Genomic DNA, 23,950 nt, shown 5'->3' on the forward strand with positions numbered 1-23,950 from the left:
TGTCCTTTAATATAAATATAAAGTTCTCTCCTTAGCACCTCTTCTCTATTGTAAACAATCCCAACTTGATCATCTAACCAGGGGCGGGCCGAGCCAACTGGGCGCCCTAGGCAACCCAGTTGGCCACCTCACCCCTGCATCGCGGGGGGCGCGATGCGATGCGCGTTGCGAGATGCAATGTGACGCGAAACTGAATAGGGGTAGGCAGTAGAGGCTCCTGCCTGGTGCCCCCCAATCGTTGCACCCTAGGCAGCTGCCTCTTCTGCCTACCCCTAGTTCCGGCCCTGCATCTAACTAGGACTAATCATTGCTCTAGACACAGGCAAAACTTCCTATACTGCCTCCCAATAACTTAGGATGACCTTAGGCATTTGCCTACAAAAATACCTTTACTATGGAAAAACAGCACCATCTGCCATTAGCCTTTATTAGCTTGTACAGTAAAGAATATATAAATGCACACAGTATGCATAGTAAATAATGGTACACTGACTTCTATGAACAATAACTCCAGATCATAAATAGATTATACAGTGAGGGGCAGAAGTAGTGGCACCCAAATATACTAAATACAGTGAGAAGCAGGAGGAAGTTTAGCCCCTAATACATTAAATACAGTGACAAGCAGTGAGAACTTTAGCTCTAAATACATTAAATACAATGAGGAAATGATTTCTGACACCCTAGAGCCCCCTGCCCTTCCAAAAAGCAGGTTTGCTGATGTCAGCATTGTAGAGGTTGTAGTGGTAGACTAAAAATTACTATGATATGACTTGGGTTGTATTGAAAGTAGGAGAAACAATAGCTTATCTGAAAGCAGTTGTATTGTGTAGTGTTGGCAATGCACAATGCACTGAGATGGTGCCTACACAACCATATTGCAACTAAAAAAAAAATACATTTGTTGGTTCAAGAATAAAAATTTAAATGGTATTTGCAATGTAAACAGAGTAATTTAGAAATGAAAACTACCCCATAACACTAAATCCCTTTAAAGGCATACTGTCACAAAATGCTCAAAAATGCAGTGTTTTCAAGAATTTCAAGTGCTTGCAAGTCTGTGCCCAATTTACTCTGTATAGGGGGAAATGTCAAGTTCTTTGCCCCCCTCCCACAGAGCTATACACCATAATGCTTTCTAAGGAAAAATATTGAGGAATGTAATGTTGATGGTTGATCTGCTGCTGATGTATTATTGTCACATAACCACTGTTTATTTCTTTTGGATATTCTCATCTCGTCACCCCCTTAAGACTTACTTTGTTAGCCTTGAAATAAAAATATTCTATCCTGTATAAATAAGTTGTTTTGCTTTGTGGTGTAGAACAGAGGGTTTTATCAAAGTATAAAAATAAGCTCTGCTGGATATATACACTGAGCCTGCCGGTGATCTCCTCTTCATAGACAGGTTGCACTTACCCATGGCATGATCTGTGAGGGAAACTTGCCCTTAGGAACCATGCTGGTACTGACTGTTCTACTGCAGATATTCCCAGCAGCCTCCGACATTACTCACTATTCTACATCCAGATGTGTTCTATGGAAAAACAATTACACCAACACTTTCAGAGATGGGGATTTCATTCTTGGTGCTGTCCTTCACCTGCGTGATTTCCATTTGAGTCCTTCTGGAGATCGAAAGGATATTTTCTGTATGAGGTATGTCCTTCATTTTCAAGTAATATATGTGTTTTAGAAATGTATGTTACTATTTCAACAGAAAACCACAGACTAAACGTTCACTAACCATATAAATGTTTGCCTCTTATGGTTTTAGTTTTTCCTTTCCTGGTTTCCTTCTTTCAAGATAAATCAGCCTGCTTTATGGCTGAGATTTTCGCTATCTGTATAACAGAACACTCCATGTACCCCCATGTATTCTCCCTGCACTCTTCGTGCATTCCTTTCCCACAAAAAAAACTATATTAACCCTCTGCTTTCTATGTTTCTGGCTTTGACTTTTCTGTGCAAACAGGGCCCCATAGATGGTGTCAAATAAACTTTCCTACAATGGTATTTCTTAAAACATTCTAACTGACATTATATTATGGAATAGAGTCAATACTTTATTAAGAACATAAGAAATTATAGTAAATAAAATATTTAATGAATCACTTTATTAAGTTTGTTTATATCACAGTTTTGATCTTACATTGCAGGTTTTCCTTACGATATTACAGCCATCCACTGGTCTTCAAGTTTGCTATTGAAGAGATTAATAGAAGTTCATGGATTTTACCTAATGTTACCCTGGGCTACCAGATATTTGATTCTTGTGGAGCTGAACCTAAGGCTCTCTCTGGCGCACTGGATATATTTTCCGGAAGAGACTATAGAATTCCAAACTATGCATGTTTGAAAAATATGAAACTGATTGGTCTTTTGGGAGACTTGTCTTCTACATCGAGCTACCCCATAGCCCAGCTTGCAGGGCTTTTCAGGTACCCACAGGCAAGTATTTATTTGTATTATTTAAAACCAGATTTTTTAAAAAATTTTCACCAGGTTTCGCATTGAAAAATCTCCCCTAGTCACCAATGGCTTCAATAAGGTTGGTCAGAGACTTCAATGCATTTTGCTAATTGTCGCACAACCACTCTTCACTCAGTTGCTCGAAGAAGTGGACCTTTGGTGCGCCTTGGGCTGGTTAGAGAGAAAGATGACTTTTTGCTCCTTCATTCAAGTTTTCACTCTTCTGTGCAAATAAACCCACTGGCTGTAGAAAGATATTCAGGAAGAAGATGATGGTGGAGTGGCTTTCCTAGGGGCAGATTTATCAAAGTACGATTTTCGTACCTTTAAAAATCACGGTACAAAAACATCATATCAAATAAGATTTTTTGTATTGTGCTTTTTAAAGTACAAAAAAATTTGTATCTGTAAATACGAAAATATCATACAATATCGGATACTGTCCGAAAACTATGAATTTTTCGTATCCGAATGATCAGAAAATGCAGGAAAACCTTTCTGACTTTGATCCTTCAGTGCATGATTTTGGAAGCCTCCCATAGGGCTCAATGGCACTCTGCAGCTCCAACCCGGCCCAAGGAAAGTCTCCCATAGGGCTCAATGGCACTCTGCAGCTCCAACCCGGCCCAAGGAAAGTCTCCCATAGGGCTCAATGGCACTCTGCAGCTCCAACCCGGCCCAAGGAAAGTCTCCCATAGGGCTCAATGGCACTCTGCAGCTCCAACCCGGCCCAAGGAAAGTCTCCCATAGGGCTCAATGGCACTCTGCAGCTCCAACCCGGCCCAAGGAAAGTCTCCCATAGGGCTCAATGGCACTCTGCAGCTCCAACCCGGCCCAAGGAAAGTCTCCCATAGGGCTCAATGGCACTCTGCAGCTCCAACCCGGCCCAAGGAAAGTCTCCCATAGGGCTCAATGGCACTCTGCAGCTCCAACCCGGCCCAAGGAAAGTCTCCCATAGGGCTCAATGGCACTCTGAAGCTCCAACCTGGCCCAAGGAAAGTCTCCCATAGGGCTCAATGGCACTCTGCAGCTCCAACCCGGCCCAAGGAAAGCCTCCCATAGGGCTCAATGGCACTCTGCAGCTCCATCCTGGCCCAAGGAAAGTCTCCCATAGGGCTCAATGGCACTCTGAAGCTCCAACCTGGCCCAAGGAAAGTCTCCCATAGGGCTCAACGGCACTCTGCAGCTCCAACCTGGCCCAAGGAAAGTCTCCCATAGGGCTCAATGGCACTCTGAAGCTCCAACCTGGCCCAAGGAAAGTCTCCCATAGGGCTCAATGGCACTCTGCAGCTCCAACCCGGCCCAAGGAAAGCCTCCCATAGGGCTCAATGGCACTCTGCAGCTCCATCCTGGCCCAAGGAAAGTCTCCCATAGGGCTCAATGGCACTCTGAAGCTCCAACCTGGCCCAAGGAAAGTCTCCCATAGGGCTCAATGGCACTCTGCAGCTCCAACCTGGCCCAAGGAAAGTCTCCCATAGGGCTCAACGGCACTCTGAAGCTCCAACCTGGCCCAAGGAAAGTCTCCCATAGGGCTCAATGGCACTCTGAAGCTCCAACCTGGCCCAAGGAAAGTCTCCCATAGGGCTCAATGGCACTCTGCAGCTCCAACCTGGCCCAAGGAAAGTCTCCCATAGGGCTCAATGGCACTCTGAAGCTTCAACCTGGCCCAAGGAAAGTCTCCCATAGGGCTCAACGGCACTCTGCAGCTCCAACCTGGCCCAAGGAAAGTCTCCCATAGGGCTCAATGGCACTCTGAAGCTCCAACCTGGCCCAAGGAAAGTCTCCCATAGGGCTCAACGGCACTCTGCAGCTCCAACCTGGCCCAAGGAAAGTCTCCCATAGGGCTCAATGGCACTCTGAAGCTCCAACCTGGCCCAAGGAAAGTCTCCCATAGGGCTCAATGGCACTCTGCAGCTCCAACCTGGCCCAAAGAAAGTCTCTCATAGGGCTCAATGGCACTCTGCAGCTCCAACCTGGCCCAAGGAAAGTCTCCTATAGGGCCCATTGGCACTCTGCAGCTCCAACCCGACCCAAGGAAAGTCTCCCATAGGGCTCAATGGCACTCTGCAGCTCCAACCTGGCCCAAGGAAAGTCTCCCATAGGGCTCAATGGCACTCTGCAGCTCCAACCTGGCCCAAGGAAAGTCACCATACCGAAGCTTGAATGAATCAGGAACTTTCATACTCAGTGCGACAAATAAGATTTTGTTCTTCTTTATTGTTCTTCGGTTGCCTTTTGTCTAATTTATAAAACACTTGGGGAACAAAAGCATTTAATTTACAAATATAAAACATAAATGTATTTGTCCAAGTAAGTGTTTTAACTTATTTATTCCTTCAGGTTAGCTACGGAGCTACAGACCCTGTTTACAATGACAGGATCCAATTTCCCTCATTCTATCGAACTGTTCCAAATGAATTATCAGAAATGAATGGGATTGTGCAGATACTGAAGCACTTTGGTTGGAAGTGGGTGGGTCTCATTGTATCCAGCAGTGAGAGTGGGAAACAAGCTCTTGACAGAATAAGGAAAGGTATAGAAAGCTACGGTGGTTGTGTTGCCTTCTCTATTTTCCTTTCAGAGGCACGTTTTTCAAGTTATTTTTCATTTTTAATTGAAGCTAAAAGTATCGTGAATAAAATAAATCAAAAGGACGTTGATGTGATTGTTCTGTTTTTAACTCCAATGCACGTTACAGTCTTCAAAAGGCTGTTTTCTTCTAGACAAATCACAAGGAAAATTTGGCTCTCATCCTCCTTCTTCCCCACTGTCATCCACGTTACTCACGGGTACAGTAGAACCACACTAAATGGCACTTTGTCATTATCTGCTCAGGGAGGAGAGATCCCTGGGTTTGAAACTTTCCTCTACAGAATGACTCCCATTAACTACCCCAATGATGATACAGTAACAGAGATATGGGAAACATTACACGAATGCTCATTTACTGGTTTCCTAAAGACTAATACAAGTGTTCCAGTGCAGAAATGTTCTGGCAATGAATCTCTGGATGATGAGGTTTTATCACGGTTTGACTTCAGAGTTGGTTACCAAGTTTATACTGCAGTCTATGCATTGGCTCATTCCCTTCATAATCTGTTCTCTGCTCGGGCACCGGCCCATCCCCAGGCACCAGCAGGGAGTCTAAAGCACAGATTCAAGCCATGGCAGGTAAGTTACGTATTCCTGGCACCTTCCAACTATTCCACTGATATTGACTTATTTAAAAAAATGTTGGACACAACTTAGTAGTTAGCTGTAAGTATAATAAGCTCCTTTACTGGACTTTTTAGACTATTGAATTTTTATTTATGGAATAATATTAAATGGAATTTAAAAGAATTCTGCCATGGGAAAACATGTTTTTTTCCCCAGATGCATCAGTAAATAGCACTGCTTCAGCAGAATCTTGCTCTGAAATTTTTCAAAATCACAGATTTTAAGATCTTTAACCCAGCAGAATTTCACATCTCAGTTCCCCTCACTGCAAGACATTTTGTAAACATTCTGTGCTCACTCATTTTAGGGGTATTTACTGGGGGGGGGGGATTTAAGTTTAGGTAGGCAAATTATATATCGTTATTGTCCGGAGAACCTGAGCTTTCCAAATCTGCCTGAGTTTTTGAGTATTTCCCCTCCTGGACCAAGATTTAGAGCTCAAAAACAAAACAAAAAGGAAAAATTTATATTTTTCATGATATAGGGATTTATAGCAGAAACATATTTTATTTTATGGACAAGAATTCAACTGATTTGGAAAATCTCATGTCTCCCAAACATGCCAATACCTGATATGTATAATTTTATGGAGATTTCTGACTTCTATAGATCAAATACTCCCAGCAGTAAATGACCAAATGCCAGAATATGGCAAACTTTAGATCCCAAAGCCAAAAATCCTGGAACATTAGGTTTACCCCAGGAAACCATATATTTTTGAAAATTGCAGATTCTGCCGAATCCAAAATGGGTAACCATGTTTTTAACTTGTAAGTACCCAACACAATGCTTTCGAGAATTTATCAGTTTCTATAAAAAAAATATGAAAATTCTAAAATAAAAGCCTCAAAGCTTCCAATTTAAATCATTATATCTCCCACATAAGATTAGGTACCATGGGAAAACATCCTAAACATGAAAGTCAAGATTCCACTGAACATTTTGATGCCCATTGTGCATAGGATCACCAAATAATCTGGCATTTAGAGACCCCAAAATGAAGTTGGTGCATACAAATTGCCCCGGAGATCTCTTTAGCTACTAAAATTCAACATATTTACTGCATTTATGTGGGGTAAAAACACAAAAATAATAAACTGACTCCCCAAAACCAATTATTTTTGAAAAGTACACATTCGGGTGAATTTAAAATGGGCACCCATGTCTTTACTCCAAACTTCAGAGTCGCAATGCTTTCCCAAAATTAGCGGTTTTGATGAAATACCTGAAAATCTTTTCAAACCTTCCACTTTCAAGTCCTTATCTCCCACATAACATTGGGTATCAAGAAAATACACCCTAAATATGAAAGCCAAAGGTCCATGGAACAGTTTGATGCCCATTGTGCATAGGACCACCAAAGTATCTGGCATTTGAAAACCCCTGCAATATAAGCTCCCGACATGTGTATTATGTGCCATAAGACCCCCTAACAGTATAGAGACCCTAGAAAACCATATTTTTTCCTAAAGTACACATTCTGACAAAAAAAATAAAAATAGTGCATATGAATTTTCACATATGATGCTCTGGCTGGTGCAATTTTTGTATCTGGCATGTGTACTGTATTATATGCTATAAGACCCCCTAACAGTATAGAGACCCAAGAAAACCATATATTTTCTGAAAGTACACATTCTGACGAAACAAAAATGGGTAAATACATCTTTCTATTACAAACTACAAAACTATGCGAAACATAATGGTACTTCTGAAATTTCTGAAAATTGTCACAAAGCTTGCATTTTGCCCCTTTATGTACCCCAGATTTCATAACGTATCAACATAAAACACTCTAAATATGAATGTAATGTCAGGGGTCTACTGAACAGTTTAATGCCCAATATGCATTGATTTACCAAACTATGTGGTGTACAGATGAACCCAAATTGATATATAGCAGACAAAATGTCCATGGGCAAAGAAAAGTAACAAAGAACAATGCAAAATGCAATAAAATTGCTAAAATTAAAAAAAAAAATCACTAAAAAATATATATATATATATATTTTTTTTGGCCTAGTGAAATCTGCAGTCAGAATCACAGTTTGAGTATTTTGGCTTGGGCAAATTAGTTTTATAGACAAAGTCAAGCGAACAACAACTATGCAGAGTGAAAATGTAATAAAATGGCTAAAAATGCAATGAAATGACTAAAAATGCACCAAAATCACAGAAAATGTAATAGAAGCACCAAAATAATATACAAAAGGTATTGCACAGTGCGGTTAGCCACGTGCCAGCCTTTTCCTATGGTCTGTACACTGGTAACCCTACTCTGGGCAGTATTACACCCGGGATAATAATCCCACTGCAAATCCTTGTCGAAGCAAGAGGCTGCTCACTAGCTAGCCCTGCCTGTCTATCACACCTAGTGGGATCTATTACAGGAGCTGTCTGACCTGTCTGGGCCTACCTACACCCAGGTTCAACCATAATCTCCCCACCTTCTTACTCAGGGGGAGAGCTTTCAGAAAAATGGCCTCCAGCCTCATGGCTGCTCAGCCTTTTATACTACACCACAGTGCCACCAGTTCCCTACATTTAATAAATAAAAAAATGATTTAGTTGAGTGACATTTACCTTAGTATTTGTACCTATTTGGCATTATTCCTCCGTATAACATAGAAGTAGGGCACATAACATTGAAACTCTTATCTCACTCACACACACAATGAAACAAACTAACTATACTTTCTTTCTCTGTTGGTCACATGTCTGGAACCAGTTGAAGTATACATCCAACAAGCAGAAGAATCTAGTGCTTCAGTCCCACTCCTCTTGAAGAGATATAAATAGCAGTACTTTATATTTTATCTGAAGGAATGGGAACCCTAAAATTTGAATGTATATCAATTCTCTGTATATAGAAACTGGGCTGGCAAAAGCTGCTCAACATGTGGATGTGTAGGTACCATAGCAAAACTCCTACAGACCCACACCTATGCTTCCAGATGTCTAACAGCTTGCTCTTCCAGTATAAGAGTGATTCACCATTCCCTTGTTGACTTAAGGAGAGGGGAGGGTACAATGTTAGAGGCAGCAGTGTTGGGTGGTAATGTCAAAGGAAGGTTGCCCTCACATAGCAGGGCTGTAGGTCCCTCTAGTCCTAGATATTGCTGGAACTATAACAGGATGATTGATAGGATAATATTTTCATAGTTAGGTAAAAGTGCTATGAGATTACTAAACCTTTAACAAGATGATCTAAAGTGCAGCTGCTCAACCACCGCAAGATTTGCAAGTATTTGAGGAAAACTGACTCTTCCTTTTATATTTATTTTAGTTAAATGCATTTATTAACAATGTGACTTATAAAACTCCTTCTGGCGACATCATGTTCTTCAAAGCCAATGGAGACCCTCCGGCTCAATTTGACATTGTTAAGTGGCTCTTCTTAAACAATGGTTCTACTGTGAGCCGTAAAGTTGGACATTTTGATGAATCAAATGACAAGAATCACTTTTACATTAATTCCAGTGCTGATTTGTGGAGTCCATACTTCACAGAGGTAAGGCTGAAACAGTTGTATCTATGTATGTATAACTTTATATAGAGCAGTCCACCAAGTTCAACACCTCAAATATATCCCCAGGGCATACAGTATATATAGTGAATAATGTACCCCCTATTGTCATTGATACAGATATTAGAAGTCACTGAGGAGTTACGTGACCATAGAAAAGCACAAGGTCGCAGGCCGAGTGCTTTTATACAGGTCACGTAACTCCGAGTGTAAACAATCCAGCCCACTCTTTAGGCAGAACCCACTATATTGGCGGTGATTTATCCATAACAGGGAGTTTACTGTTACTACTCTCATAATACCAACTTCATGTGTCACCAACTGACATACATTTTGTAAACATTGCTTTTTCCAGGTTACTAGCTTTAGTAAGATACCGGCTGCCTAGAGTTGCACAGTCATTCATCCACACTAAATCCAAATTCTTCTCAGTCTTCTTCTAGACCCCAAACACACTTTGATTTAGTCCATAGTTACATAGTTACATAGGGTTGAAAAAAGACCAAAGTCCATCAAGTTCAACCCATCCAAGTAAACCCAGCACACACACCCTATACTTACCAATCTATACACTCACATACATAAACTATAAATACAACCATTAGTACTAACTGTAGATATTAGTATCACAATAGCCTTGGATATTCTGCTTGTTCAAGAACTCATCCAGGCCCCTCTTATAGGCATTAACAGAATCTGCTATTACCCCATCTCTGGGAAGGGCATTCCCCAACCTCACTGCCCTCACCGTGAGGAACCCCCTACCCCACATCCCCCGGCAGGGCATTCCCCAACCTCACTGCCCTCACCGTGAAAAACCACCTACGCTGCTTCAAATGGAAGCTCCGTTCCTCTAATCTAAAGGGGGGGCCTCTGGTGCGCTGATTGTTTTAATGGGAAAAAAGAACCCCCCATCTGTCTATAATCCCCTCTAATGTACTTGTACAGAGTAATCATGTCCCCTCGCAAGTGCCTCTTTTCCAGAGAAAACAACCCCAACCCTGACAGTCTAACCTCATAGTTTAACCCTTCCATCCCCTTTACCAGTTTAGTTGCAGTCTCTGAACTCTCTCCAGCTCATTAATATCCTTCTTAAGGACTGGGACCCAAAACTACCCCCCATACTCAAGGTGAGGCCTTACCAGGGACCTATAAAGCGGCAAAAAAATGTTCTCATCCCTTGAGTCAATGCCCTTTTTTTACACAAGACAGCACTTTATTTGCTTTAGTAGCCACAGAATGACACTGCCTGGCATTAGACAACTTGTTATCAACAAAAACCCCTAGATCCTTCTCCATTAAGGATCCCCCCAACACACTACCATTCAGTAGATAGTTTTTGTTTATATTATTTCTACCAAAGGGCATAACTTTGCACTTATCAACACTGAACCTGATTTTCCAGTTTGCTGCCCAGTTTTCCAATTTAGTCAAATCGCTCTGCAAAGCGGCAGCATCCTGCATGGAACTTATAGTTTTGCACAATTTAGTGTCATCAGCAAAAATAGAAACAGTACTGTCTATGCCCCCCTCCAGGTCATTAATAAATAAGTTAAAAAGCAAAGGACCAAGGACTGACCCCTGCGGTACCCACTAACCACACTGGTCCAATTAGAAAATGTTCCATTTACCACCACTCTGTGTAATCTATCCTTCAGCCAGTTCTCTATCCAATTACAAATATTATGTTCTAGGCCAATATTCCTTAATTTGATCATTAACCTTCTGTGAGGTACTGTATCAAACGCTTTAGCAAAGTCCAAGTAGATGACATCAACTGCCATTCCAGCATCGAGGTTCCTACTCACCTCCTCATAAAAGGCGACTAAATTAGTCTGGCAAGATCTGTTACGCATAAAACCATGCTGGCACAAACATATAGTATTGTGAACTGCAATGTATTCAAGTACCCTATCCCTTATTACCCCTTCCAGAAGCTTTCCTACTACTGATGTCAGACTAACAGGCCTATAGTTTTCAGGCTTAGAACGGGATCCCTGTTTAAATAACGGCACCACATTAGCAATCCGCCAGTCTCTTGGCACCATGCCAGACCTCAATGAATCCTGAAAAATTATGTGAAGAGGTTTGGCAATCACAGCGCTCAGCTCATTTAATACCCTGGGATGAATCCCATCCGGCCCTGGACCTTTGTTTACCTTTACATGTTCAAGTCTCTTTTGAATTCCCCCCCGAGTGACCCACGCGCCAATAGCTAAATTACTAGAACTGGGCATATTACAAGGGAAGCCTTCATTATCTGGCTCCTCAGATGTATAGACAGATGAAAAATAAGAGTTCAAAATTTCTGCTTTTTCCCCGTTCTCATCAACCAACTTACCCCCCCGTGATAATAAGGTTCCCACCCCTTCTTGCTTCATTATAACTGCTTCATTCATAACTAGCAAATCTATAAAAATCTTCAAATCATTTAGTGTATAACTGGTATTTGTCATTTCTACCAATGTGCATAACCTTGAATATATCAATGTTGGATCTCATTTTCTGGCCAGTTCTCCAATAGTTGATTTAGTGGCAAAATCCATCATGGGACTTATATTTATGCACACGATTAGTATTATCAACAAAGACAGCACTTACAATTCCATGTATGTGCCGTAGTGTAGCCACTGGTGCCAGTCTATTAGTGATGAATGTTTGTATATTATTTAGATGCCTCGGTCCCTATGCAGCGAGCCCTGTTCCCCAGGATACAGGAAGTCTAAAATAGAAGGGGAGCCCCCTTGTTGTTACGACTGTGTCCAGTGTGGAGATGGGGAAATGTCTAACACTACAGGTAGGAACAGTGACAAACACAACATGTACAGATCATTTTGCCCTTTGCTCAGGCTGTAATGTACTAAGCTGTGTTTTAATATACGCCACTGATTGCAGGATCTGTACCTGTAAATATAAAAGTATAATTTTTGCAATAGGAACAAGGCTATTTACATCGGAAATAGACACATCAAGCTTTATTTTGTTGCTTTATAAATACACATACTGTATATGGCACACACAATAATCTGGCTAGATTTGGTCTTTAAAGGAACACTGACAGGGGAAAACATGTTTTTTCAAACCCCTCAGTTAATAGAGCTTCTACAACAGAATCCTGCATTGTAATCTGTTTTTCCCATGGGGCTAGCCATATTCTTCATTTCCCAGGGTGCCACAGCCATGTGACCTGTGCTCTGATAAACTTCAGTCTCACTTTACTGCTGCGCTGCAAGTTGGAGTGATATCCCCCCCCTCACCCCCAGCAGTCGATCAGCAGAACAATGGGAAGGGAGCAAGATAGCAGCTCCCAGTAGGTATCAGAATAGCACTCAATAGTAAGAAATCCAAGTCCGGCTTGGGACTCCTCCAGTTACATGGGAGTAGGAGAAACAATAGGTTAGCTGAAAGCAGTTCTAATGTGTAGCGCTGGCTGAAAGCTCAGACTCAGGCACACTTTACTGCTGCGCTGCAAGTTGGAGTGATATCCCCCCCCTCACCCCCAGCAGCCGATCAGCAGAACAATGGGAAGGGAGCAAGATAGCAGCTCCCAGTAGGTATCAGAATAGCACTCAATAGTAAGAAATCCAAGTCCGGCTTGGGACTCCTCCAGTTACATGGGAGTAGGAGAAACAATAGGTTAGCTGAAAGCAGTTCTAATGTGTAGCGCTGGCTGAAAGCTCAGACTCAGGCACACTTTACTGCTGCGCTGCAAGTTGGAGTGATATCCCCCCCTCCCCTTACCCCCAGCAGCCGATCAGCAGAACAATGGGAAGGGAGCAAGATAGCAGCTCCCAGTAGGTATCAGAATAGCACTCAATAGTAAGAAATCCAAGTCCGGCTTGGGACTCCTCCAGTTACATGGGAGTAGGAGAAACAATAGGTTAGCTGAAAGCAGTTCTAATGTGTAGCGCTGGCTGAAAGCTCAGACTCAGGCACACTTTACTGCTGCGCTGCAAGTTGGAGTGATATCCCCCCCTCCCCTTACCCCCAGCAGCCGATCAGCAGAACAATGGGAAGGGAGCAAGATAGCAGCTCCCAGTAGGTATCAGAATAGCACTCAATAGTAAGAAATCCAAGTCCGGCTTGGGACTCCTCCAGTTACATGGGAGTAGGAGAAACAATAGGTTAGCTGAAAGCAGTTCTAATGTGTAGCGCTGGCTGAAAGCTCAGACTCAGGCACAAGGCACTGAGATGGCGCCTACACACCAATATTACAGCTACAAATACATTTGTTGGTTGAAGAATAAAAGGTTAAATGGCAGAGGGAATTATTTGCTGTGTAACAGTGTCATTTAGAGATAAAAAGTACCCAATACAAATCAGGGCAGTGTCCCTTTAAGATGTAAAAGTACCAGGGAAAAGGTGTGATAATTATCTACTTAAATTGATTGAAATGATGGAACATGGAGAGAGCCAATCCAAAAGCCTAGATAATGTTTCCTTCATCTGTACGTAAAATTAAACACAATGGGCCTGATTCACTAAAGAGCAACTTAACGTGCGCTATTTTTAGCGTGCGCAAAAATTTTTACCGTGTCTTAATTTTGGCGACTTTTCGCACGATGCACTATAAGCATACTTACGGTATTTTACGCGAGATACTTACGTTCGGTACTTTTCGCATGCACGCTAATTCTCGCATCCACGGTAAATACCGCATGCACGTTAATCTACGCACGCCTACAGCGGTAATCGCCGCATGCACGCTAAGTTACGCACGCCCACAGCGGTAATCGCCGCATGCACGCTAATTAGCGCACATACGGCGACGCATGCGTACGCGTTACTTTCGCGCGACATTGCGCACGCTGCCAAGCGACTTGATGCACGCGGTAGCATAAAGCAGGCGCCATTTTGCCAAATTGCTGTGGGGGAGTACAGAAGCGCTAGAGAGAGGAGAGATTGATAATGGCTAAAAGAATGAACTTACCTGATGTGTCTTCAAGCAGTGAGTCAGAGGGGCCCTTATATTTGGGGAGCCCTAATGAGTCTGAGCCAGAGGGCACAGATAGGGACTACCATCCGGAGGAAGCCACTGGTGAGAGCGATGGCCTTCCTCCCCCCTCATCTGGGAGACAGAAGAGGCAGGAGGGGCAGGAGAGACTTTGCAGTCAAAAATTTTCAAATTTTGAAAATGAGGCCCTCATAGAGGCCCTAGTGCCTGTTTATGAGAGGGTAATAGGCAGGTATGCGGCCAGAACACCCACTGCTGTGAAAGCGAAGGCCTGGAAGGACATTGCGGAGGCTGTTAATAGTGTGGGAGTGTGCCTCTGCAATGTCCAAAATTGCAAAAAAAGATACCAGGACATTAAGAGGGTCCTTAAAAAAAAAGCTGGCAGAGGGCTCCAGATACAGGTAAATATCTTACATTCATCTTTCTATTTAACACTCGCTCGTCTGCTTTTCTACTCAACTGTCTTTCCTTCCTTTTTGCCTTCTTTCTTGCTTACTTTACTTGTATGTATGGGCACGCCTATTATTATGTGTGTAACTTAAGGCCTCAAAGCTGTGTAGTACAACATCAAATTAGGCCAGTAAATGGGGGGGGGGGCATTTAAGAAATCTTTGGCCAAATACTTAGGGGTCCGTTTACTAAAGTGGCTTAAATTAAGTGGGAGATTTTAGACACAGAATAAATGGCAAATATGTTCTGGGCACTAGGAGAAACTACATGAAAGTATAGAATACCATATCAATGAAGGAAAAATAAGTAGACATTAACCAGTTCAAAAGTATAAAAATTTTAAATTTTTCTAGAACAATAAAACTTGAAAAAAACAATAAAAAAGGGAAGGAAAAAAAAAACTTAGGGCTTGCTGCCCTTGAATTCCTCAAAGTCCCATCTTAGTTGGGAAACTTCCCCCCGGAGCTGGGCCAGCTCAGCCTTCACCATTTTCAGGTCCTCCTGCACTGACCGATGTGATGTTCCCTCGTCTGCAGGAGAACCTGGTGGCTGTGATCCGGGGGGCTGGGGGGAGAATTCAAGGGCTGGGGAAAGTGGGGATAAACTGGGGGTGGAGTAAAGGGGGGGGTTTCCTGGGCCTCTGTGGCCTCTTCTGCCTCAGGGGCCTCCTCACCCTCTGAGGAATCCTCTGTGGCCTGTTGAGGTCCTGGGGCCTGTTTAAGTCCTGGGGCCTCTGGGGCCTGTTGAGGTCCTGGGGCCTCTGGGGCCTGTTTAAGTCCTGGGGCCTGTTGAGGTCCTGGGGCCTCTGGGGCCTGTTGAGGTCCTGGGGCCTCTGGGGCCTGTTTAAGTCCTGGGGCCTGTTGAGGTCCTGGGGCCTTGGGGGCCTGTGCAGGTCCTTCAGCCTGGTCTGCCTGGGGTTCTGCTTCCACAGGGAGGAGAGGCGCAATGTCGATATTGAGTTCTGTGAGACAGTATTGCAAGATGTTAGTTCAATCTATTATATATATATATATCTTTTTTCAATAAAATTACTTTTTGCTAAGTCCTGGCGTGTGCAGCCTATTTTTCTTGCTTTATATATATATATATATATATTCATACACAGAGGGCCACCATCTGAAATAATGGGGCCCCTCACAATGTCATTTTTTCATCCCCCCTTCTCCCACACCCCCAATGGCCCCTCCCCCTGTGAACCCTCACATCAATACAAAGGACACACAGACATTGTTAGCCAGGGCCCCCTAAAGCATTCGTGGCCCTTCCCCAAATGACTCACACTATGGGCCGCTCCCTGCTGCTTCCCCCCTGCTTTAAAATCATTTAAACAGCGCCTTCCTTTATTGTGTATTTTAGAAAAACATGCATTTAGAGAGAGAGAAAATCCATTTCAACTTCAAATTACTTGCTAATTTTTTAAAGAAATGTATTTTGTGTAAAACCATATTAAACTACAATAATTACCTTCAGCTATATCAGCTATCTCCTCATAGTTCCTGCGCTTCAGGTCCGACCAAATTCGCTGGAGCTGTCGGAGGTCCACTATGAGTTCTCAGTCCCTGCACAACCCAGTTATTAGGTTGCGCAGGATCGCCCTCTTCCTTTCATGGACCCCTATTGGCCCCAGCGGCAGCCTGTCATACCCTGAGCGCAGGAGGAAGGAGATAATATAGCGCCTCTCCGCATTTAGAAGGTCTGACACCCCAGGCATGGTGCTGTCAGTGTGGAAACTGCAGACTGAATGACCTAAAATGGCTGCAGGTCGCACATGTCACAAGGTTACCAAATCGCCACAAAATGGCCGCAACTCGCGTGAGATTACAAAGTCGCGATTTGTCGCCAATGCGCGGCAATGCGCACATGTGGCGATTTATCGCAACTTTGTAGTGCTCACCACTACAGTGGGGAATATTATGGCGATTACATATTCATGTCTATATTGGGAAATGTTATGGTGAAAAAAGAAACTTTGCCACTATTCTTGCTAACAAATATTCGACTTTAAAGTTAGTGACTGTTCATAGACTATACTCTTAGACAATTTAGATGCACTTTAGTAAACAGACCCCTTAATGCCCTGTACTGTCCTTTATCAAGGAGGATTATTGTTTAAGCATTGGTTATACAGAGAGAGTATAAGGGAGAGCCCTGGGAGTTAGCGAGGCCACTTAGCAGCAACTTGCAGCAGTTTAGTAGGGTTTGTGTCACAGCCTTAGTATTGTTACACTTGAAAGTAAAGGGAATGGATTGGGGCAACAATGAGTAACAAAAAATGACTGTGTTGTTATGGCTTGCCTATTGGAGACAACACAATAAAACCCTTATTATATTTTCTTTAGATCTGGAACTGGAGGAGGGCCCGCTAAGAGGGTGCATTACACCCGGTATGAGGAGCTGCTGCTGCCACTTATGCACCGGGAGAGCGTGCATGGTGTGTCTCGCACGTTTGATACTGATTTGAATGTTGGCCAAGGTAGGTGTAATGACAGCAATACAAGTGTATTTACTCTTGCAGAGAAGCTTAAGATTAAAGTTAGAGTGGAAAAAAAAACTGTTAATATAAATCTAATGATAAAGTTGGCTATAGGTTGTGTTGGTCATTTTTTACGGATAGGGCTGCTTTGGGAAGTAATTGTTACTTGAAATACCACAACCTGACTGTTTTGCCAACCTGACTGTCCCTTCTCAGCCTGTCAGTTACAGCTTCTAATGCCAACGGCCTCCTGCTGCACAAATATGGCCGCCCCCTCATAGAGGAACATGGGGGATCAGATGGGGAATGTAAAAGTTTGGCTAAATACTTTTATTTGCAAATTAGAAATAGCATGCAAAGACAATGTTATGATAGATGTAAAAAGAATGTAATTTCTGCTGCCTGTATCCCTTTAAGGTTAAACAATCTTTTCTCCAACAGATTCATCCCACCTGGGCCGAGCAGGCGCAGACAAATGGCATCTGCTCCCGTTCCAGGTATTATTCTTAACAAATTTTGTTTTGACCTGTGTTTTGTGTTAGACTTGTGCAGTGGCATAATGAATTGTGTGTGTGTATATTGCAGCTGTTTCAGTTCCAGGAGTGCAGTGTATTGCTAATAAGATAGGGGTGTTATTGGCCAAGTGTGCCTTGCTGGGTTAGGTGCAGTCAGTTCATCTTTGACTTTTGGACAATCAATCTTTTCAACTTGATTTAACCTTTTTGCCTCATTTGGAATGAATCAATGTCCACAAATGTTTGGGTACAAATAAACTTGGTCATGTTTTAACCAAAATGACAATCAGTGTCCATGAACTTTGTTTTGCATCATGAAGAGAAAAAATTATCAACTTTTTTCTTCTTTTTTTCAAAAGGTGGACACTCCTCGTCTCGGCTTGACTCCCCACAGCGCCATCCTGAATTGGAAAGAGAGGGATTTAGTGGGGAGGAAAGTGAAAGAGGGTCCCATGTCGGTGGCAGCGACGTGGCCCTCTTCTCAGATGAGGAGCTGGCCAATATTCCCCAGCAGCAGCTCCCAACCCAGGCCACAGGAGAGAGCATGGCCCCCACGGAAATGGGGCAACAGAGTTTCCTGAAGTCCCTAATAAGGCACCACAAAGCCTTTATACAAAAATTAAATACCCTGCATACTGATTTGTGTGTGGTGACTAATGAGTATAATGCAGCTGAGGCACGCAGGGCTGCACATGAGGCTGCAATGCTTAGCCTGGAGCAGGAGAGGCTAAAACTGTATCAGGCCAGCGAGGCCAGGAAAGCTTCTCATGAGGCTGCCATGTTGAGGCTGCAACAGGAGCAGGTTGACCTTAAAAGGCAGAAAGTGGCACAACAGGCACCAAAGGCAACTGAGTCCAGCAGCTCTGCCAGTACAGCTCCCCCTCCTGCGGGCTCAACTAGGCAGCTGCGCAAAAGAAAATACATTTTTTTCTTTTCTTTTTGGGTTGTGGTTATTTTATTCCGCATAAAACATTTGGGAAGTGTTCCCTTACAATAAAACTTTGTTTTTGTGACAAGTTGTTTGGTATGTGTTGTGTATGGGATTAAAGATTGTAGGTACTTACAGGCAAAGTAATTATTAACAATTTGTCCCCAGACTTGACTCCCTCGGGCATCCGCGCGTTGGACAGGATCCTCAAGGTCATCGGCCACCTCAGCTGTAAAGTTGTGAGGAACACGGGTCAAAAACAAATCATTACAGTAATGATTCATCAGGCCCGCTGCTGGCCAAATGGGTGCCCTAAGCTGAAATTTACTTTTATGCCCCCTCCCCCAAATATTACGGAAGTAAAATAATTTTAAAAAAAACACCTACTATAGGGGCCCCACACACAGTGCCCACAATTGCCCCCATAGACAAAGCCCCCATAGTAAGTGGCCACAATAGCCCCCATAGATTGATTTAACTATCCCAGACAGCGGGATGCGCTATAAAAACCGGTGGGACAGTGTTGGTGGGTATGTTATAATATATAGAAATATTTTTTTTTTGGGAGCAGCTGGGATGGTGTCCCTCTGGGAGTTGGTGCCCTTTGCAGACTGAGTACTCTGCTTATAGGGAGCGGCGGCCCTGTGCTTCATAGATATTTGGATATGACAACAAAACGTGAAAAATTGAAAACCTGGTAGGCCGTGCCGGTTCGCCAGATTGTGCAGTACCGCACACGCACCGATGATGATTGCCACTTTGGTGGGGCTGTACAGCAGGCTGCCTCCTGATCTGTCGAGGCAGTGGAACCGGCTTTTGAGAACCCCAAACGTCCGCTCTATCACAGACCGCGTTCTCACGTGTGCTTGATTGAAGGCACACTCCGCCCGTGAGCGCGGCCTGTGAATCGGTGTTATTAGCCACTGACCGCACGGGTAGCCAGCATCTCCTGAAATAAAATAAGATGGAATAAGATGCTGCAAACAAATAAGCGGTTTCCAGTCTCCCAGTGTCAAAACAGGGCCCTTTTGCACCAGATGTGACAGTGTGAGACTGATAGGTGACACTACAAGCAGCTGCTTTGACTCTCGGCAAAAGAGGGCACTTTACACATTGCATTACAAGCTTATGGCAGGCAGGGACTGGTTTTACAGTGGGACACACAAAACAAATGTGGGCAAGTTGTGCTAGATAAGTGACACAAATACTTACCTAACAGCCACCCGTGAGGCATTTGTCCTGTCTCAAACGCTTGGTAAAGGATAAAAATCCCTCTTCACAGTGCGCCAGTCGTTCCGAGGTTGTGGGAACGAGAGAAAAGTCCTGGACACCGAGCGGATGGCGTCCAGGACCTGGCCAAGGCACCGTGAAAAGGTGGGCTGTGACACCCCCCCATAAACCCCCCACCCTCTGAAAGCTGCCAGAGGCAAAAAAATGCAGGGAGCACAATAGCTTTACCATTCCCGGGACAGCCCTGCTTCGCCGAGTCCGTGGTTCCAGTGCAGGCTCAAGCAGCTCGTATAGGGTGTTAATTGCTGCCTTATTGAGCCTGTACCTCCTTACCACTTGATCCTCGCCCAAGCCCTCCAAAGTGGCCCTCTGCCTGAAGTGGCGCGGCCGCATAACGCGTAGTGGCTGCGGTGGTTGTTGTTGTTGTTGTTGTGCCACCTCCAAATCACCCAAAAAACCCACAACATATTCCATTTTCAGGTCTCAAAAATGTGCTCTGCCAAACACCTCCCCCCAATCAGGTACTTAAATATGCACATATTCGCGCGCTAATTAGTAAATCGCGCGCAAATTATCGCGTCTTTTTTACCGCAAAAAAGCGTGCGATAAACTTTAGTGAATCAGGCCCAATGTAATAAAACAAGATTTATGATTTTCAATGCAAATACACAGAGCAAATAGAAGTAAAAATCACTTTGCATAAAAGTGAATGTTACTACCTATAATATTTTGTATTTCAGATGCAGTGACCTGTGTAAAATGCCCCGAAGACCAGAAGTCTAATAGACAGAAGACTGACTGTGTCCCTAAAGCTCTAAATTACCTTTCTTATATGGATACCCTGGGGGCCAGTTTAGCTTCCGCTGCTATAATTCTCTTCATCACAACTTCTGTAGTTTTGGGAATCTTTGTGAAATATTGGGACACTCCTATTGTGAGAGCCAATAACCAAAATCTCAGCTGTCTCCTCCTCATCTCTCTCATGTTGTGTTTCCTCTGCACTCTATTATTCATTGGGCGCCCAACTCAGATATGTTGTCTCCTCCGACAAGTAACATTTGGGATTGTATTTACTATTTCTGTTTCTTCTGTGTTGGCTAAAACTCTCACAGTTATTATTGCCTTCAATGCCACAAAGCCTGGGAGCAAGCTGAAGAAGTATGTAGGAACCCAACTGGCCATTGTATTAGTTATAATATGCTCTTTGGGTTCCACTGGAATCTCCGCTGTGTGGATGGCCTCTTATCCACCATTCCTGGAAGTTGATATGTTTTCTGAAATGGACACAATTATTTTGCTGTGCAATGAAGGATCAGTCACTTTCTTCTTCTGTATAATTGGATATATAGGAACGTTGGCCCTACTGAGTTTCATTGCTGCATTTCTAGCCAAGGATTTCCCTGACCGATTTAATGAGGCTAAAAACATCACTTTCAGTATGTTGGGGTTCTGTAGCGTGTGGGGGGCATTTGTCCCTGCATACCTGAGCAGTAAGGGCAGTAGAATGGTGGCAGTTGAGATATTTGCCATCTTATCCTCCAGTGCTGGGTTATTGGGCTGTATATTTGCTCCCAAATGCTACATTATTTTTCTAAGACCTGAGCTGAACATAAGAGAGATTGTTGCCATAAAAGCTTAGTTCCCCATGCAATCTTTAATTTTGACCTTATAGCAGAAATTCAGTTAAGGTATGTGAGTGTACAAAGTTAATTATACAATATATAAAGCCAGATATGAGTATTAAAATCCTTTATTCTGGAAAAATACAACTCAGGATATCTTTCTGTAACTGCACCTAGAAATCCATGTTAGCAAATGCCTTGAAAAATTCAGAAACTTTGTGAGTAACTTTGCCTTTACTTACCTTGTTTGTCTTACCATGGACTGTAGATTTCCCACAGAAGTCAGAGAGTAAGGCAAGATCAGTCAACAAATGAAAAAGTCTTTGCTTTGTGCAACTTGTTGCTCTGGGAAGGAGGAGTGTAAAGGTCACAGAAACAGGAAAAGGAAATAACAGCACTGTTGATTCATTTTAAGCAGACATGGATTTCCAGCAAAATTCTGCATTTCTTCAACGCCCAATGACTTTAATGCATTTAGAGTGAGAAAAAATCCCATTGAGTTTTAAGCATTTGGAGTAAAATTAAAAAAAATTAAAAAAAAGCCGCAATTTGTCGCCTATTGACGTCAATGTAGATTTTTCGGTGAAGCAAAATGGGGCAGATTCGCTCATCACTATTTATTTATAGGGAGGGGCTTAGATTTTGTAGCAAAATTCTGCCTTTCGCCATTGGTGAATTTTCTTGTGAAACTGGCAAAAATTGGCAAGAGACAAAAAAGTTGCCAAGACAAAAATTTTAAGAGACAAAGGGGCAATCCCCGAATCCGAATCCCGAAAGGGAAAAAATCGAAATTGGAAACGAAAATTTTGCGACTTTTTCGTCGCTGTCATGATTTTTCGTATTTGTCGACGTTGCGACTTTATTGTATTTTGGGCGACTTTTTCTTCCCCGTCGCAATTTTTTCGTATTGAGCGATAGTAAACGGCTTTTACCATCGATTTTTTCGCAACGGCGACGAAAAAGTTGCGGAAAATATACAAAAAAGTCGCGACAGTGATGAAAAATTTGCGGGACATATGAAAAAGTCGCAAAAATACCAATCATTACGAAAAAACGCATTCGAACACTTTCGGTCCATTTGTGGATTAGTAAATCTCTCCCAAAATGTTGCAGAGACAAAAAAGTTGCCAAGACAAAAATATTGGCGAGACAAAAAATGCACTGCAAACAAACTGCCCGTTGACTTTAATGCATTTAGAGTAAAACATTTTGCTGCGTAATAATTTGTCGAGAGTAAAAAAAAATCTCGAGAAATTCAGATAATGAAATACAGATAATTGCACTCATTTATAAGTAATTCTTTGATATTATAATAACCACAGGCTTAGTGGGTTTATAATGTAACAAAGATTATTCAAAACAGAGAAATTATAAAATGGCAATTTCCCTTTTTATTTTATTTTCCTGTAGGACAAACATTTTGCAAATACATTGTAATATCGGCACAAACGTGTTTATTGAGCCCTTTACCTAAAGGTGGCCATACACGGCCGATTGTAGCTTATCGGCCCGTGTAGGGGCAGAAACAACGGCCATACCCGACCGATATCTGGCCTGAAATTGGCCCAATATATATCTCTAGAACAAAAAACTATTCTTACATACATTTTTCAAGCAAGGAAAATATTACTGGCAACTGATTGGAAACAACAACATCTTCTCAAGATTAAGGCTGTTGATGATAAAGTAAATACAAATGGATCATGAGATGAAAAGATGTTTAACAATTTAACAAAAAAGTCTCCAAAACCCTACAGAACCTGGAAAATTTGGGATGACTTTTTGATTTACAAAGGCATAAAATAAGCTCTTTATCTGAAATTAAACACTTGCCCTGTCTAGTAGTCTTTTTTTTTTTTTTTTAATTTTATTAGATTAGACAAGTACAATAATCAATGAGAAGCAAGCAAATCCCAAACGGGATTAATAAGGTACATAGGTAGATCAGAAAAATGAACAATTCAAACAATTTTACAGTTGACTATGAATGAAAAGGTAATGACGGAAAAACAAGGATTATTATAATACAATTGAATAAGATTAATACTACATTAAACAATTCTTATTGTTACAATTAAACAGGCTAGTAGAGTTTGTAAATATTCATGGAACTATGGATAGTAAAGAAATGAGTCCAAATGAGAACGATCGTTGGGAGGAAGGGTTTTCATGTGGAATCTCCATTTAGATAAGAATCTTGTACGATTTTTTGTGTTACTAAATTTGAAAGCAATGGCTTCATTTGTACAATAGCAGTTAATCTTAATAATAGGCATGTACCAAATCCACTATTTATTCCCCAAATCCTTTTATGAAAAATTTGGCCGAATCCCAAACTGAATTAGGATAAGGAAGGGCTAAAGAAAAACATTTTCTACTTCTGTGTTTATTTCACAAAAAGTCGCATTATTTTAAGTATTCGGTTCATCCAAAGTCGGGCATTCGGCCGAATCTGAATCCTGCTGAAGAATGCTGAATCCCAAACTGAATCCTGGATTCGGTGCATTAGCTGGCAAATTGTCAGATTCAAATTTCTAGCCCTTTTGACACATAGTAAATCT

General features: G+C 42.4%; 1 protein-coding gene across 1 annotated transcript; it reads left to right on the plus strand.

Moving 5' to 3' along the window:
- Positions 1–1,459: 1,459 nt before the first annotated feature.
- On the plus strand, positions 1,460–21,406 carry LOC116411033 (vomeronasal type-2 receptor 26-like). Its single transcript, XM_031902802.1, has 6 exons — positions 1,460–1,659; positions 2,160–2,451; positions 4,813–5,643; positions 8,978–9,202; positions 11,891–12,014; positions 20,508–21,406. The coding sequence occupies exons 1-6, from the start codon at positions 1,460–1,462 to the stop codon at positions 21,404–21,406; spliced, it is 2,571 nt and encodes an 856-aa protein (XP_031758662.1).
- Positions 21,407–23,950: the final 2,544 nt, after the last annotated feature.

This window comes from Xenopus tropicalis, chromosome 5 (genome assembly GCF_000004195.4).
Source record: "Xenopus tropicalis strain Nigerian chromosome 5, UCB_Xtro_10.0, whole genome shotgun sequence".
Classification (NCBI taxonomy): Eukaryota; Metazoa; Chordata; class Amphibia; order Anura; family Pipidae; genus Xenopus; species Xenopus tropicalis.

Coding starts and splice junctions, on each gene's coding strand:
- LOC116411033 (XM_031902802.1), top strand. CDS start 1,460: ATGCTGGTACTGACTGTTCTACTGCAGATATTCCCAGCAGCCTCCGAC. Junction 9,203..11,890: donor GGAGTCCATACTTCACAGAG/GTAAGGCTGAAA, acceptor TATATTATTTAG/ATGCCTCGGTCCCTATGCAG. Junction 12,015..20,507: donor GGAAATGTCTAACACTACAG/GTAGGAACAGTG, acceptor TTTGTATTTCAG/ATGCAGTGACCTGTGTAAAA.